We start from the raw sequence: 17,217 nt of genomic DNA, 5'->3' as shown, positions 1-17,217 counted from the left end.
TATAAAAATCGTTTTGGTTAACAAACACATATAACAATTACACTTTGTCGTTCGGTAGAGTACTTGTATACTTGCAATATGAAATATGTATATCATTATAGATATTAAGCTCAATGTTGAAAACAAAAAGGACTCAATAAACTAATCATTTACTAGATATTATCTACACTTGAATAGTGTATCGATTAATTAATGTAGTCAAAAAAAGAATTAATTATCACTATTAATGTACCTACGATAATAGTGTGCTAATTTGTTCCTATTCGATAGCCAAACAAGACCTAGTCCTCTCTCACATTCTCTTCTGTTCCATAGCACCAGGACTCAGAAATTGGGTGTCACGTGAAAACTGCCATTTTCAAGGACTATCTCCTGGTTGCTGGTATTCCGACCGGCGAATTAGCCGTTTTCCGGCGAAATCCAATATGGAGAAAGAGCCCCTTCTCCCTTATGTCAGCCCAAAAACACCACCCCACCCACCCCCATACCCACCGCCTATCTCCCTTTGCCCTTTACCTGAAGACAATGAAATCTCAATCCCTCCGCCTCTTACCCCTTCTGAACTCAAAGAACGCCTTATCTTTGGTCCCTCTGAAGCTTCTGCCACTGCTCTTGATGCTTTCACCTTTAACAACTTCATCTCTCCTGAGCTCTCTGCTTCTTCTTCTTCTGCCCAAAAATCCAATCTTGAAAACACTGATATTAACAATTCTTGGTTGCTTGACCCAAATTATCCTTCTTGGACTAAGAGTAATCTTCATAGGTCCAAAACTGCACCAGCTATGGCTGCTATTAATGATATTGACCATTCACCAGTTCCTAAGCCACCCCAGTTCGGTAAAAACACAATTGTAGGACAAGGTGTTGTGCTTTTGATGCTTTACTTGACTCTTGGTGTGGGTATTTATTCTTTATTTAGGGATCATTTTAAGGCTACTGAGACTCACCCTGTTGTTGATGCTTTGTATTTTTGCATTGTTACTATGTGTACTATTGGTTATGGTGATATAACTCCTGATAGTACACCTACCAAGTTGTTTTCCATCTTGTTTGTGCTTGTGGGGTTCGGGTTTATCGATATTTTGCTTACTGGGATGGTTAGTTATGTGCTTGATTTGCAAGAGAACTATCTTTTGAGGAGTATCAAAAGTGGGAGTGTACATGATGCTAGGTCTTATATTATTGATGTGAAGAAGGGGAGAATGAGGATAAGAATGAAGGTGGCACTGGCATTAGGTGTTGTGGTTCTTTGTATTGGAATTGGGGTTGCGGTTATGCATTTTGTTGAGAAGCTTGGGTGGTTGGATGCATTTTATTTGTCAGTTATGTCGGTTACCACTGTGGGGTATGGCGATAGAGCATTCAATTCAATGGCCGGTCGTATCTTTGCATCCATTTGGTTGCTTGTGTCTACACTTGCAGTTGCTCGAGCCTTTCTTTACTTGGCTGAGGCCAGAGTAGATAAACGTCATAGGAGAATGGCAAAATGGGTGCTCGATCAGGATTTGACTGTTTCACAGTTTCTTGCTGCGGACATTGATAATAATGGATTCGTGAGGTAAATGTTGTCTTTTCCTCTTGAAATTATTGCTCTTTGTCTTAAAATATCTTCATAAGTTTTTACTCTATTTGCTGATACTTGCCATAGTCAAACTCAAGGAATCTGTAGATGAGATATATGCTTGGATTTTACCTGTGAATGTAGTGTCATATAATTTTGCCCTTTAGACTTTAGTTGTTTGCGTATGTTGGAACCTGAGTTTTGACGCAAACAAATTAGTCAAAACTCAAACCTGTAGTTTGTCTAGAATATTAAATTGTGGATGGGACCGTTCATTCGATCAATTTGGCAGAAAACACAAATACATGGCAGATTGTGGATCTCTTGGAATTATTATGTAGGAAAGCTGATTTGTCTTTTTTGGCCCTTAATTTTATAAGCGAAAGAGTAAGTGAAGTAGCTATGGGTGAACACGACAAGATCCTATTTCTTAGACTTAAATGCTTTTCAGGTTTTATGGCTAGTATACTTTACTGTCTAACATCACACTTAGAATACTGAATTCAGGGTGCGGTAATAGTAGATGAACTCTCTCACATTCAAGAAAAGGTACAGAAGTTTTCTGTTCAAACCAACTGAAAAGAAATTCATCAATGTTGAGAGGGTAGTGGTTCATTGGAATCAAGCGGTAGGATATATATTGGCTTCATTCCTTGTAAGAGAGACTTTTTCATCATTAAAGTAGATGGAACAAAGGAATAGGGGATGATCATGTGCGTAGAAGCTTTTATCTCTAAGGATTTATTTGTTGGCGAAGCACAGAGTTTATATTTTTAATTGCAGATTTCCTTCCTCTAATGACTTGCTCTGTTTTTGTTGCTTGACGTGCTTTTCAGAATTTAATGAGCATAACTGAATAATATAGATATCTAAGGAGAGAACATATTCCATGTTGAATCTTGATGTTTAAAGAGTCAATACTTATGGTTTAGGAAGTACACTGTATCTGGTATTTGTTAAATCTTTTGTATTCCTTCAACGTATAGAAGGAAATTTCCTAGTTTGTACTCTTTCTGGTACTTTCTTGGTACTCTTTAATGAATGAAATGTATTACCTTTTTCATTAAAAAAATCCAAGGAGACATGTAATAAAAAATGTAGATAATTAAGGAGACACTGAGCTTGATATGTGCTCTGGGCCTGTGCAAGCTTACCTCCATACTAATGCTTGACCCATGTTTAGCAAGAAGTGAAATTTGGAAAACACATGTGCATAAGACCGTGTTGGATCTACGCAGATTACAAATGATTGCTTGAATCGTGAATTTGCCAGTAGTTGCCATCCAAGATTTGGTCTGACTTAATTTGTTGACATCGGTCCATTTGGAAATGGCCTTGCTTGAAAATGCAAAATAACCTACGCGAAATATAACTGCCCTTAACCTAATTCAGAGAAAAGGTACAGTACATGGTTCGTAGAGATGAAAAATTCCTCTTTGCTTGCACCTCCACTTTCTTATATATTTGGTTCTTTTGCACTTAAAGTGACCGAGGGTCTATCGGAAACAACCTCTCTACTTCTCCGGAGTAGGGGTAAGGTCTGCGTACACACTACCCTCCCCAGACCCCACTTGTGGGATTTCACTGGGCTGTTGTTGTTGTTGCACTTAAAGTGACCATGACGATCATAAAACTTATTTGTTGCCAAGCCCGGTCATTTTAGCTTCACTCTCACAACTTGTCTGTGCTGTACGAGTTGAAACAGTATTTACTGTTTTACCTCCAATGCAACCAATGCTTTGATCTTGATCTTCCTGATGTTTGTATATTTGGTTGGTATTTGTCCTCCTTTTTACAGCTTTCAGAGATATGCTAGCCAGACGAATTTAGCATAGAGAAGTTACTAGAACTTGAAGAAGTTGAAAGCATGTTGATTTTTAAGTTTAGATGCAGAAATAGGCAGAAACTGCGAGCATCGTACATATGAGTGTATAAGATTCTAGTTAACATGCAGGGATAATTTAGCTTTTCCATTCCATTAATAGAGCACCAAAAGGGTAAAATGCGGTTTTGGTTTGATTTCTGCCTGTGGCTACTTACTTTTTGAACCTTTATACTTGATAAGTTGATTTAGTCCTGTTTAGGAAGAAGTCTAAACTTTTAGATATGTAAGATCTATACATCCTGTAAGCTCTCCAAAATCCGTAGGTAGTTAATGGTTGTTGATGACACTTCTCGTAAAAATTGTTTCAGTTTATGAGATGCACTTGTATGAGTTGTATATTTTGATAGCTCGTAATAAGGTGTACTTGTTAGGAACCCTTAATGATAGTAATAAGACATTAAAAAGACGAATGTTTTTAGTGATTTCGGTCTATTTTAACTTACTTTAATTGTTTGAGAGGAGCATATCAACTATATCCAGAATATATAACAAAGAGAATGGATTTAGAGTCGATAATCTAGTTAACCCAAACCAGAGAGAATCACCTTACAAAGTTTACTCACAAAGAGGTTTGCACAAAGTATTTCAATACCGAATTTTCTCACAATATTACTCTTTACAAGATCCCAAAAAGGGAAATAACAAGAGACAAGACTGAAGAGCTGAGATAATGCATGATGTCTGATAGATAAAACACGCCCATTTATAGGCAAGAACTAGCGTTAGTTCTACGTCTCGATCCGTGAACTGCTAGACATCCACTCCACTCTTCAGTTATGTCTGCAAGACATTAACTTAATCAAAGTAGGAGCCACTAAGAATAATCTTCATCAGAAACAAAGTTCCTGATCCAAAAAAAAAAAAAAAAATCTTCATCACAAGCAGGGTTGGTCCCATAATTTGAAGGCGGCAGGTGCACCATTATCGTTAACATACACCTAACAATGGCCTTAAAGTGTGAGAGGGGTGTGTTTGTTCAGTTCGATCTGATTTGGTTTCATGAGTTTTGGTTTTTGATTCTTTGAGTTAATTCGTTTCGTTTTATTTGGTTTTGATTGGTTAATATGCAAATTGATCACCTCATCGAAATGAATTCGATATGATTTTTCTGGTTCAACTTTTTATCAGTTAAGATGGTAACGATCTCTACTATGCCCTGTAGTAACATTTCCATGGTATAAGGATGAACTAACATGGACCTTTCATTATGTAGCTTTGTTGCTATAAGTATATGTTACACACTAGAAGGGATTTACTCATGCAGTACGCCAGTTAGCAAGACCATTTCAATAATCTGCTATCTCTAACTCGAGGGAGGAGTTTAAGCTAAGAACCATGATACTTAATCCTCAAGTTGCTTATTAAAGGTGATAGCTCAAGATTCTTGGAGCATTTTCAGTAAACTTATTTAGCATAGCTAAGCTAACAGCTTAAATATGCTTCTTGTCCTAGGTCTGTGTCTTTTGAAATACTTGCAAACTCTCATCTCATGGATAAACTTTGGCATGCTTGTCCCTATATATATTCATGGGCTTATTCTGATCCCACTAGCTTATGAACCAATCAACTACGTAGATCAGTTATTCTAAACAGGCCCTAGCAATTGTTTCAGTGGTAGTGATAGTTAAAGTCGAGTGTTGGTCGTAGTAAATTTAATCAAGTTATTTAGCTAGATGAGAGTCTTTTGTTTTGCTGCTTTTGGGTTGAGACTGCATAGAACTTTAGGATCTCTACCTTTCACATTCAAGAATATGCCAGATTGATTTCTGACCTGTATCCAAGTATAGATAGTTGATGAATCATTTTACCTACTAATTCGAGGTATGGTCTAACCATATACTAAAGATCAGTAAATATCTTTTGTACACGCCTACACGGTCCTCGATCAATATTGGCAGAAATGCACTGATTCATTTCAGATTTACATTTAGGTATCCCCTTATCCATGGAAGTCCTAATAACTTTAATACAACTAAATAAAGTTATTAGGATTCCTTGGACAGGGGCAAACCTTTATATGTTATATGGACAGTCTGGCTAGAGAGGAACGGCAAATGTTTTGAAGGGGAAAAAGACCATATTTCATATGTAAAATACAGATGTAAAGAGAAGTTACTCTTTTTATGGAAAATTTTGTATATAGCCTGGCAAATATTTTGTTAGACCCTCTGAAGCTTGTGGAGGACAAGTCCTTATTTTTGTACATTTTTTCTGTACTTTCTTGGTACTTTTTATTAATTGAATAGCTTATGTTATAAAAAAGATTATTTTGTTGCTTCTCGTGTCTTGCGAGAAATTGGCATTTCATGCCTAAATAAATACCGATTTTTGGTGTCATATAAATCCAAACTATTCTGTGGTGATGTTGCCAAGAAATGAGTCATAAGAAATCTTTAGTTTAGCTCTTCCCGTCTTTGAATTTAACTGTTATTTTCAACTTTCAAATTTAACTTGGAATTGTCAAATTATCTGAATCCTCTTTTCCAGTGACTGCCATGAATATTTGTGTGGGTATAATTGGCTTTATGATTTTGGTGCCTTTCTGTGAAGCTGTGCGATGAAGCTAAGGTAGCTTGAGCTCTTCTAGTCTAACCCAATCATGAGAGCATAGAGTGCGTGACTCTAATATAATTGCAAGGTAATTTGACTTGCCATCCGAAGTTCCAATTCTTTTCTTTTGACCTTTTGGGCTCCAATTTGCCATCCAGTTTTCGTATGTGCAATCCTGTAACCTTTCTGATCATAACTCTCAAGCGGTGCACAAAAATTTTAGTGTCTCCCGCAATTTGAGCATTTTTAATTAGATATTGCTAAGTAGTCACCTGAAATTTAAACAAAAAGTGGGAATTGCATAGCAAATTTAAAAATGTAGTATGACAGTATCTGGTTTAGTTGACTTGTTTGCCAATCTGAATGAAGGGGTTTTAGACTGAATCTGATATGTTTATTGGTAGGTGATCTTTTTTCTTTTTCACTGTATGATTACTGCAGTTTGTTGTTTAAACTACTTGGTCTTTCTTTGATCCAACTGTCAGAGTCGTTTTTGGCTTAAATTCCCACTAGTCCTAGTTGATTCTTGAACTGTGCCTACTGGAAGTTTGATTATATGGTTATGAGAAATATGTGGCTATGCCTGCTTTTGCGCCTTCTCTGTGTGTCAGTAGAATTAGAACATGTGATATTGATTTTGCATCTTCTATGTGTTGCAGTAAAGCAGAATATGTGATATACAAACTGAAGGAGATGGGGAAGATCTCAGACAAGGATGTAATGCTGATTTGCAAGCAGTTTGAACGGCTGGACGCTGGCAACTGTGGAAGGATTACTCTCGCTGATCTAATGGAAAGCCACCACCATTAAACGTTTAATTGGCGGCTTTTTATTGGACAGTAGTGAGAGGAAAAAAAATGAGTTGCAGCATCTAGGATTGGCAACTGGACAGGGCAGAGAAAATGTCTTGGTAAATATGGTCTGGTGGAGAAATTGGGAAACCTGAGTTCCCTAGTTTTATGGGAAGGGTGCTCCATTCTTGCAGAGATGTCAAGTTCTAAAGTGCAGATCTTTGATGAAGTAAGAATGGAAATTTTTGGAAGTGTCTTGGAAATGCAACATTGAAAATCTTGCAAAATTCTGAAGCAAAAAAAAATAAAAAATAAAAAATAAAAAATAATTTGTATATAAGTATATGATAAAAGTGATCTTAGAGGGGGAAAATGATATTCTCAATATGATACCTAATTAAGTATTTTGGGAAGTTTATTTTTGAAAATATCTTATATAACATGCAATTTTATACTATTGGACTGAGACAAGCTTAAAGGAAGCGATGTGGACAATTAATGAGGTTGCATATGGTGTATTCTAATTTGCTTGAAATTCAAAAGCAGTAGTTATGCATCCATATCTTGGTTTCCATGAAGGGAAAGAGATCCTTTTTGGTGTTAGAAAATGGTTTTTTCTTCTTATATACTCCCTCCGGTCCACTTTAATTTATTTTTGGCTGTTTTCGCATATATTAAAAAATTCACCTTTTAGCATTAATTAACAATGAAATTGATCATATTAACCTTAATTTGTTCATTGGAAGTACAATAAATGCTTCTAGGATCTTTATTCCAAGGGCAATTTTGAAAAAAAGAAGTTAATTCCTTTTAAGAAAGGTCAAAAAATCAATTAAATTGGACCTGCGAGAGTACTTCTCTATTCCCTTCAAACAAATACATCTAAGTCTACGATATTCATTTTTTTTCCGTTTACTTTTAAAAAAAGATAGTGAACAATAGGAAAAGTTTTTGAGAAATATACTTTCTATCACTTCTCTTGTCATCCGATTAAGGCCTAAGCGCTTACTACAGCTAGATTATTCACCAATTCAAGTGCTAATTAGATCCAATTCAGTAACATATGCATCTGACAAAACTTGTTGATGTTTTTTGACCTTTACCTTTTTTTTTTGGCCCTCTTTTTGGGATGAATTAAAATGATTCACCTATATGAAGACTTAACTTAGCAATGGGGTTCGGAAAGAAAAACTTGGCAATGGGATGAATACAATTTCAATAATATATGCATGTATTATATGTATATGTACCTAATTAAGTCTCCAGATATATACCCTTAAGAATTTATATGAGTTGTGTGGTCTTCAAAGACCTTGACTAATGCGCAAAGATTTGGAGTAGAAATCTATACCATCCAAAATATTATAAAATGGAGTATTTAGTATGTGAAAATGAAGGGTGCAGTTGCACTATGACCTGACCTTGTCTAGTTTTCCTCCAAAAATTAGTATTTAGATTATTGTGCTACTTGATGGTTGTCAACTTTATTTTTCTTTATAACTTTCTTGGAGGTCTAAGTTTTACTATTGTTTTATGCCAGTTGATGATTAAGAAATTATACAATAAAGTAATTATGTCAGGTAAAAAGGAGAGCTTTTTTCAGTTGAATATTTGTTCATACATCAGCAGTGAATTTGATCACTGAGCATATATAGGAATCCTAGATTTATTAAGTAAGATTAAGAAAATTATTGGTTAATAAAAAATGGAGGAGGAAGAATGCCAAAGTAGTTAGAATTGGTCAAAAATATTCTAAGTGAGTCTTTTAGAATCTAATCGTCCCAAGACCCTTCACACTTGGGCCATTATTGGATTATAAGCAAGAAAACAAGTATGAGAAAATGCACATATAATGTGTTCTAGCTCAATTAGTTTGTATAATTGATTTCTTTTCTTAAAAAAATGAATGAAGCATCTCATGTTGTTTAAGAATTGAACATGTTGACTAATACACAACATTCCAAGTGGAGTAGATGGATTTTGATGATTGGAAATGTTGACTTTTGAGAGTTTTTGACTCAATATGTTAATGAATTAAGAGTACTTTTAATAAAAATAAAATGTATCAGGATGGGCACCAATAATGCGGCGTGAATAGAATTCATAAATAATTATTTGCATATTAATTAGTTGCTTTTGAAGGGTATAATTGTTATTTACAAATGAAATTTACATAAGCAAGATTATCATTGGTTCATGTGTCTCAAAATGTAATTGAATTTAAACTAACTCCTGACTTATAATTGGAAATTAACGAGGTGAATAGACATATATGGTCGTTATATTTCACAGCATATAGAGAGGATTCTAGGTTTTCTAGGTTATTTTGCTTCTAATGTTTGTTTATGTAACGACCCAACCGGTCGTTTTGCCTTCTAGAACCCCGTTCCCCTAAATAAGACTCTTCGTATGTGTTTTTACAGTTTTATGACTTGCGGGATGGTTAGTTCAGGAATTTGAACGGTTCGGGTTGAAATCGGAACACTTGGTTCCTTAGTTTGGCTTTAAAAGGGTAAGTTTGACTTCGATCAACATTTTAAGTAAACGACCCCGGAATCGGAATTTGACGGTTCCAATAGATTCGTATGATAATTTTGGACTCGGGCGTATGTTCGAATCGGGTTTTGGAAGACCCGGGAGTGTTTCAGCACTTAATAGTGAAAGTTGGCTATTTGAAGGTTTAAAGTTCTTCAAATTTGGTTTGGAGTAGGTTTTGGGATAATCGAGGTCCGTTTGGAAATCCGAGCCCGGGAATAGTTCCGTATGGTGATTTAAGACTTGCACGCAAAATTTGATGTCATTCCAAGTAGTTTAAATATGTTTCGGCACGTTCGAAGTAAGCTTGAAGAACTTGAAGTTTCTAAGTTGAATCAATTTGGTTTGGGGTATGATTCTTAGTTTTGATGTTGTTTTATGCGTTCCGAGAGTTCGATCGAGTTCGTTTTATAATTTCAAACTTGTTGGTATGTTCGGACGAAGCCCCCGGGGCCTCGGGTGTTAATCGGATGAGGCTCAGACCAAGTTTAAACTTAGGAGCAACAGCTGAAGCTTCCAGCTTCTAGTGCAATCGCACCTGCGCTTGGCTAGCCGCAGGTACGAGCTCGCAGAAGCGAACCATAAGTCGCAGAAGCGGACCAGCCAGGGGCAACCCAGGGATCGCAGGAGCAGAGATTTTGGCACACCTGCGAGCGTGCAGGTGCGAAGGAAGAGAGCGCAGAAGCGACCAGGGCCGCAGGAGCGGAAAAAGCGTCGCAGAAGCGGACGCGCAGAAGCTGTCCTTAGGTCCGCAGGTGCAGAGTTTGGCTAGCTGGGGAGGAGCGCATCTGCGAGGAGTTTTTCGCATAAACGGAACTGCAGGTACGGCAGTGGATTCGCATGTGCGAAAGACCTGCTGGGCAGAATGTCTTAAAATGGGACTCAGCCATTTTTGAGCCCATTTTCTCCATTCTTGGGCGATTTTGGAGCTTCTTGAGAGGAGTATTCACCTAGAAACTTGGAGGTAAGTTAATTCTACCTATTGTGAGTTAAATACATTGATTATGGGTAGATTTTAACAAGTAAATTATAAAAATCAAGGGTTTAGATGAAAAACCTAGGTTTTGATAAAAATGAGATTTTAACCACGAAAATGGTTATGAAATGGGATGAAAATTGTATACTTGAGTTCTTAAGGTTATGAGTAACGACTTCCTCCAAAAATTTCTGGAATCCGGGTACGTGGGCCCGGGGTGAATTTTATGAATTTTTTCAAATTGGGTTGGGTAATTACTGTGATAGATAAATTATGGAATTTTGAGCATGTATTGATTAATTAAATAACATTTGGCTAGTTTTAGATTTTTCGGCATCAAATTGAGGCTTTAGCGCGAAATTTGTGACCGGAAAGTAGGCTTTGAGACTAGGTAAGTCTCTTGTCTAACCTTGTAAGAGGAAATTTATCCCATAGGTGTTGTAAATACATAATTATTTCTAATTGTGGGGGCTACGTACGTATGAGGTGATGAGAGTCTGTGCGTAACTACTATTATGCTATTGTCCAAATAGTTTTAGGACCCAATTCATGAACTATTTGGAATTTTTGCACCATACTTGTAACTTAAAATGCCTATATTATATTAGTATTTGCTAGAGAAATTTGTGAAAGATCGCTAATGAAATCCGTATTATTTTTGTATAAAACCTCAATAATGTTTAAGTCAAATGCTTATAAAGTATTTTTCCCTTCTTGTGGAGCGGGCCGAACGTCTCGGCAGTATATAGATGCATTTATGGTTCGTGTCTATCAACTCTAGGCAGTGTACACATTATTCTGGATTGGGCCGTACGACCTCGGCATAAATCGTGCTTAATAATAATACTTGGTGTCTTGATATTTTGTTACGGCTTGTAAGATTACAGCCTTTAAAAGGAATGACTTATTTGAAAATTATATAATAGTGAAAGAATTATTTGCTCCTGCTTGTTGAGAAGATTTGAATTTATTTACACACCTAGTATTTATTTAATATTTTATCTGAATAATTATTGACCCATAGTAAGTATCGAAGTCGACCTCTAGGCACTACTTCTTCGAGATTAGACTTGATACTTCCTGGGTACACGTTGTTTACGTGCTCATGCTACACTTGCTGCACTTTTTGTGCAGGTTATGAGACAGGTGCATTAGGCGGTCCTACCGGTGTGCATCCCCGATATCCCAAGGCCTAGTGGTGAGCTGCTTTTCCTGAGCCGTTCCGCAACACCTAGTGTTTCTCCTCGTATTAGTATTCTGGCTATTTTATGTCCAGCCAATATTTAGAATTTTGTATAATCTACTAGATGCTCATACACGTGTGACACCAGGTCCTGGCACACACACTAGTAGAATTGTGGTATTGAATTATTACTTTAGTTTTATTTATTTAAACCTTTTATTTTCTCGAATCTTGCAAACAAGAAAGCTTAATTGCTCAGAAACTTATTAAAAGAGGAAACATATATCTAATTCACTAGTTGGCTTGCCTAGGGGTGATGTTGGGCGCCATCACGACCTATAGGTGAAATTGGGTTGTGACAACATGGTATCAGAGCACTAGGTTCACGTAGGTCTCACAGGTTATGAGCATGCCTAATAGAGTCTGGCGGATCGGTATGGTGACGTCTGTACTTATCTTCGAGATGCTATAGGGTGTTAGGAAACTACCTTTCTTCATCTCCTATTGTGCAGTTAATGTAGTGCTAAGTATCTTTCTCTTATTCTCTTACAGATGGTGAGAACGTGCTCTACGGAGGTTCTAGACCAGGGAAAAGCTGCTCCTCTTGTTGCTAGAGGCCGAGGGAGGGCTCCAACTCGTGGTAGGGGACGAGGACGTCCCAGAGTTGCTCCAGCCTGTCACCAGTGGATCCAGTAGAGGATCCTATCATTGAGGAGCAGGGCGAGGTGCCTGCAGCAGAGCCAGCTCCGGTGGATTTCACGTTCGCACCGGGATTCCAGGAGGTCATGGGCTGTATGTTATGGTTTATGGATGCTATGACTCAGGCCGATTTATTTACGGCAGACCCAGCCACATTTCAGGCGAGAGAGGGGGCACAGACCCCTACCGTGCAGGCTCATGGGCATGCAACTGCGGTATATCAGACCCAGGGTGCACTACCTGTAGGTGGAGCTCAGCCAGTGGCAGCAGCTACACCGGAGCCCATACCAGTTGCGGCCGGTGATCTGCACAGGCTATTGGACAGATGTACCAGGCTTCATCCTCCTGCTTTCGGAGGTGAGCGACATGAGGACCTATGATTTTATTGATCGGTGCAGGGACAGACTACACAACATGAGGATACTAGAGTCCCATGGGCTAGACTTCACAACCTTTCAGCTGGAGGGCAGGGCCCGTAGGTGATGGCAGTCACATCTTCTCGGCAGACCAGCAGGTTCCCCTTCCATGACTTTGGAACAGTTCACACGCCTCTTCTTGGACAGATACATTCCACCCTCTCAGAGGGAAGAGTTGCGATTCCAGTTCGAGCAGATCCAGCAGGGTCAGATGTCAGTGACCGACTATGAGGTGAGGTTCTCTGAGTTGTCTCGCCATGCACTTATGATACTACCTACCGATGCAGAGAGAGTGCGAAGGTTTGTCGCCGTATTGCACTCTGGTATTCAGGCCACCATGGCTCGAGAGGTGGAGATGAGGACTTCTTACGGGCTAGTTGTGGAGATAGCTCAGAGGATCGAGGGTGTCCGTCAGCAGAGCCGAGAGCAGGCGGCGAGGGACAAGCGGTTTCGATATTCGGTAGAGTTCAGTGGTGCCCCAACTGGGGGCAGAGGTCAATTCGTGATTGGTCAGTCCAACAGGCCCCCTTATCCAGCACCGCCACCTCCTCGGGGTGCTCCAGTGCAACCTTATTTCAGTGCTATACGAGAGAGTTCTTACCACCCACCAACTATTCAGGGTTCCTCTAGTGGGTATTCAGGTCATCAGGGCCAGACTTCAGGTTAGCAGTCCACCTTACTGAGGGGTTGTTTTGAGTGCGGGAATTTCAGTCATGTACGGAGATTCTACCCCAGGTTTCGGGGCAAAGCAGTGTAGCAGGGTCAACAACCTATGATTTCAACACCGATTGTTCCACCAGTTGTCCGACTACCCAGAGGCGGAGGGCAGGTCGGTAGGGGCCATACTAGAAGTGAAGGCCAGTCAGGTGGCATTCCAGCTAGGTTCTATGCGTTTTCGGCCAGACCAGATGCAGTGGCCTCAGATGCCGTGATCACATATATTATTTCTGTCTGCGGTAGAGATGCCTCAGTATTATTTGATCCAGGGTCTATGTATTCATATGTGTCATATCTGTTTCATCATTTCCCGGGTGTTTCTCATGAGTCCTTGGGTACTCCTGTTTATGTGTCCACTCCTGTGGGCAATTTTATTGTTGTGGATCAGATCTACCAGTCCTGCATTGTTATATTCTGTGGTTACGAAACTAGAGCAGATCTTCTGCTGCTTGATATGACCGACTTTGAGATCATCCTGGGCATGTACTGGTTATCTCCATATCATGCCATCCTACACTGCCATGCCAAGACTGTTACCTTGGCGATGCCGGAGTTGCCTAGATTGGAATGGAAGGGTTCATCTGTCACTGCATCTAGTCGGGTTATTTCCTTTATAAAGGCTCGATACATGGCCGAGAAGGGTTGTTTGGCTTATTTGGCCTATGTTTGGGACACTACGACAGAGACTCCGACGATTGATTCAATGCCCGTAGTCCGAGAGTTCTCCGATGTGTTTCCTTCTGATCTTCCAGGCATGCCACCAGATCGTGATATTGATTTCCGTATGGATTTGGCCCCAGGTACCCAGCCTATATTTATCCTACCATATCGTATGGCTTCAAAAGAGTTGAAGGAATAACTTGAGGAATTGTAAGCAAAAGGGTTCGTCAGGTCGAGTGTGTCGCCTTGGGGCGCACCGATATTATTTGTGAAGAAAAGGGATGGGATTATGAGGATGTGTATTGATTATCGCCAATTGAACAAAGTCACTATTAAGAACAAGTATCCGTTGCCGCGTATTGATGATTTGTTTGACCAGTTGCAGGGTGCCAGAGTATTCTCAAAAATCGACTTGAGATCGGGTTACCATCAGTTGAAGATTCGGGATTCGGATGTTCCGAATACTGCTTTCCGAACTAGATATGGTCATTATGAGTTTCTGGTAATGTCCTTTGGTTTGACTAACGCCCCGGCGACATTTATGGATCTGATGAACCGGGTGTTCAGGCCATGTATCGACTCGTTTGTTATCGTCTTCATTGATGACATTTTGATCTATTTGTGCATCATGGAGGGGCACGAGCAGCATTTGAGAGTGGTGCTTCAGACCTTGCGGGAACAAAAGCAATATGCTAAGTATCGGGAGAGGGTATTAAGGTTGATCCCAAAAATATTAAGGCAGTTCAGAATTGGCATCGTCCCACTTTGGCGACTGAGATCAGGAGTTTCCTGGGGTTAGCAGGTTGTTATCGTCGGTTTGTGGAGGGCTTTTCATCTATTGCAGTACTTTTGACCAGATTGACCTAGAAGGGTACTCCGTTCCGATGGTCCGATGATTGTGAGATGAGCTTTCAGAAGCTCAAGACCGTATTGATTTCAGCACTAGTGTTAGTGTTGCCTTCTGGTTCAAGGATGTATACAGTGTATTGGGATGCTTCATACATTGGCCTAGGTTGTGTATTAATACAGGATGGGCGACTAATTGCATATGCTTCACGTCAGCTGAAGCCCCACGAGAAGAATTACCGATACATGATTTAGAGTTGGCCGCGATAGTTCATGCTCTTAAGATCTGAAGGCATTATCTTTATGGGGTGTCCTGTGAGGTTTACACTGATCATTGTAGCTTGCAACATTTGTTCAAACAGAGGGATCTAAATTTGAGGTAGCGCAGGTGGCTTGAGTTACTAAAAGATTATGATATTACTATCCTTTATCATCCGGGCAAAGCAAACGTAGTTGTAGATGCCTTGAGCAGAAAGCCGGAGAGTATGGGTAGTCTGGCCTTCATTTCAGCAGAGGAGAGGCCATTAGCTTTGGACATTCAGTCCTTGGCTAGCAGACTTGTAAGGCTGGATATTTCAGAGCCCGATTGAGTTCTTTCATGTGTTGTTGACCAATCTTCACTATTTGAGCGGATCAAGGCTCGCCAGTTCGATGATCCACACTTGTTGGTTCTCCGAGAGACGGTACTACGGGGTGGTGCCAAGGAGGTTACTATCGGCGAAGATAGTTTTCTGCGACTCCAGGGCCGTCTATGTGTTCCTAATGTGGATGGGCTGAGGGAAAAGATCCTAGAGGAGGCACATCGTTCTTTGTATTCTATTCATCCACGTGCTATGAAGATGTATCGCGACCTGAGGCATCATTATTAGTGGTGACGGATGAAGAAGGACATAGTTGAGTATGTAGCTAGGTGCCTAAATTGCGAGCAGGTTAAGTATGAGCACCAGAGGCCAGGTGTCCTACTTTAGCAGATACCCCATACCGGAGTGAAAATTGGAGCGCATTACTATGAACTTAGTAGTTGGGTTGCCGCGGACCTTGCAAAAATTTGATGCGGTTTGGGTCGTTGTCGATAGGTTGACCAAGTCGGCACACATTATTTCGGTTGTGACTACGTATATTTCAGAGAGGTTGGCCCAGATTAATATTCAGGAGATAGTTTAGTTGCATGGTGTGCCCGTTTCCATCATATCAGATAGAGGCCAACAGTTTACTTTACATTTCTCGAGAGCAGTACAAAATGAATTGGGGACCCGAGTAGAGCTCAGCACAACCTTTCATCCGCAGACCGACGGGCAGTCGGAGCGGACAGTTCAGTTCTTGGAGGATATGCTCAGGGCATGTGTCATTGACTTTGGAAGTCAGCGGGATCGTTTCTTACCTTTGGCCGAGTTTGCTTATAACAACAGTTATCAATCCAACATCGAGATGGATCCATTTGAGGGTTTATATGGTCGGCGATGTCGTTCGCCCATCGGATGGTTTGAGCCCGGTGAGGCTAAATTATATGGTACTGATTTGGTGAAGGATGCATTGGAAAAGGTAAAGTTGATTCACGAGCGACTTCGTACATCACAGTCCAAACATAAGAGTTACACGGATCAGAAAGTGCGTGCTTTATCATTTATGGTGGGCGAGAAAGTTCTCTTAAAGATTTCGCTGATGAAAGGAATCATGAGGTTCGGGAAGAAGAGCAAGTTGAGCCCAAGGTTTATAGGCCCATTTGAGGTGTTGAGACGAGTTGGGGAGGTTGCTTACGAGCTTGCCTTGCCTCCCAATCTATCGGGAGTTCATCCATTTTTCAATGTATCTATGCTCCGGAAGTATCATGCTGACCTGTCGCATGTATTAGACTTCAGCACTGTTCAGCTAGATGAGAGCTTGAGTTATGAGGAGGAGCCAGTTGCCATTGTTGATAGGCAGGTTCGCCAATTGAGGTCCAAGAGGATTTCTACGGTAAAGGTTCGGTGACGGGGCCAACCAGTGGAGGAAGCGACTTGGGAGGCCGAGGAGGACATGCGGAGCAGATATCCAAACTTATTCAGCACTCCAGGTATGATTCTAAACCCGTTCGAGGACGAACGTTTGTTTAAGAGGTGGAGAATGTAACGACCCAATCGGTCGTTTTGTCTTCTAGAATCCCGTTCCCCTAAATAAGACTCTCAGTATGTGCTTTTACTGTTTTATGACTTGCGGGGATGGTTAGTTCAAGAATTTGAAGGGTTCGGGTTGAAATCGGAACACTTGGTTCCTTAATTTGGCTTTAAAAGGGTAAGTTTGACTTCGGTCAACATTTTGAGTAAATGACCATGGAATCGAGATTTGACGGTTCCAATAGGTTCGTATGATGATTTTGGACTTAGGCGTATGTTCGAATCGAGTTTTGGACGATCCGGGA

At 40.0% G+C, this 17,217-nt stretch overlaps 1 protein-coding gene across 2 annotated transcripts; it reads left to right on the top strand.

Moving 5' to 3' along the window:
* The first annotated feature begins 253 nt into the window (after nt 1-253).
* LOC104109010 (two-pore potassium channel 3-like) lies at nt 254-7,347 on the top strand. Of its 2 annotated transcripts, XR_011413907.1 has the most exons (3): nt 254-1,558; nt 5,997-6,084; nt 6,656-6,793. XR_011413907.1 is itself a non-coding variant. In XM_009618187.4 (2 exons), exons 1-2 carry the CDS (start codon nt 426-428, stop codon nt 6,804-6,806), a joined length of 1,284 nt encoding a protein of 427 aa, XP_009616482.2. In that variant the 5' UTR covers nt 256-425; the 3' UTR covers nt 6,807-7,347. The 2 variants fall into 2 exon arrangements, 1 of the variants encoding a protein (XP_009616482.2); XM_009618187.4 differs by lacking the exon at nt 5,997-6,084 and having other exon boundaries at nt 256-1,558; nt 6,656-7,347.
* Nucleotides 7,348-17,217: the final 9,870 nt, after the last annotated feature.

Source organism: Nicotiana tomentosiformis, chromosome 2 (assembly GCF_000390325.3).
Source record: "Nicotiana tomentosiformis chromosome 2, ASM39032v3, whole genome shotgun sequence".
In the NCBI taxonomy this organism is placed as follows: Eukaryota; Viridiplantae; Streptophyta; class Magnoliopsida; order Solanales; family Solanaceae; genus Nicotiana; species Nicotiana tomentosiformis.
Note: the sequence above shows the minus strand (reverse complement) of the source record. Positions and strands in the feature narration are given on the sequence as shown.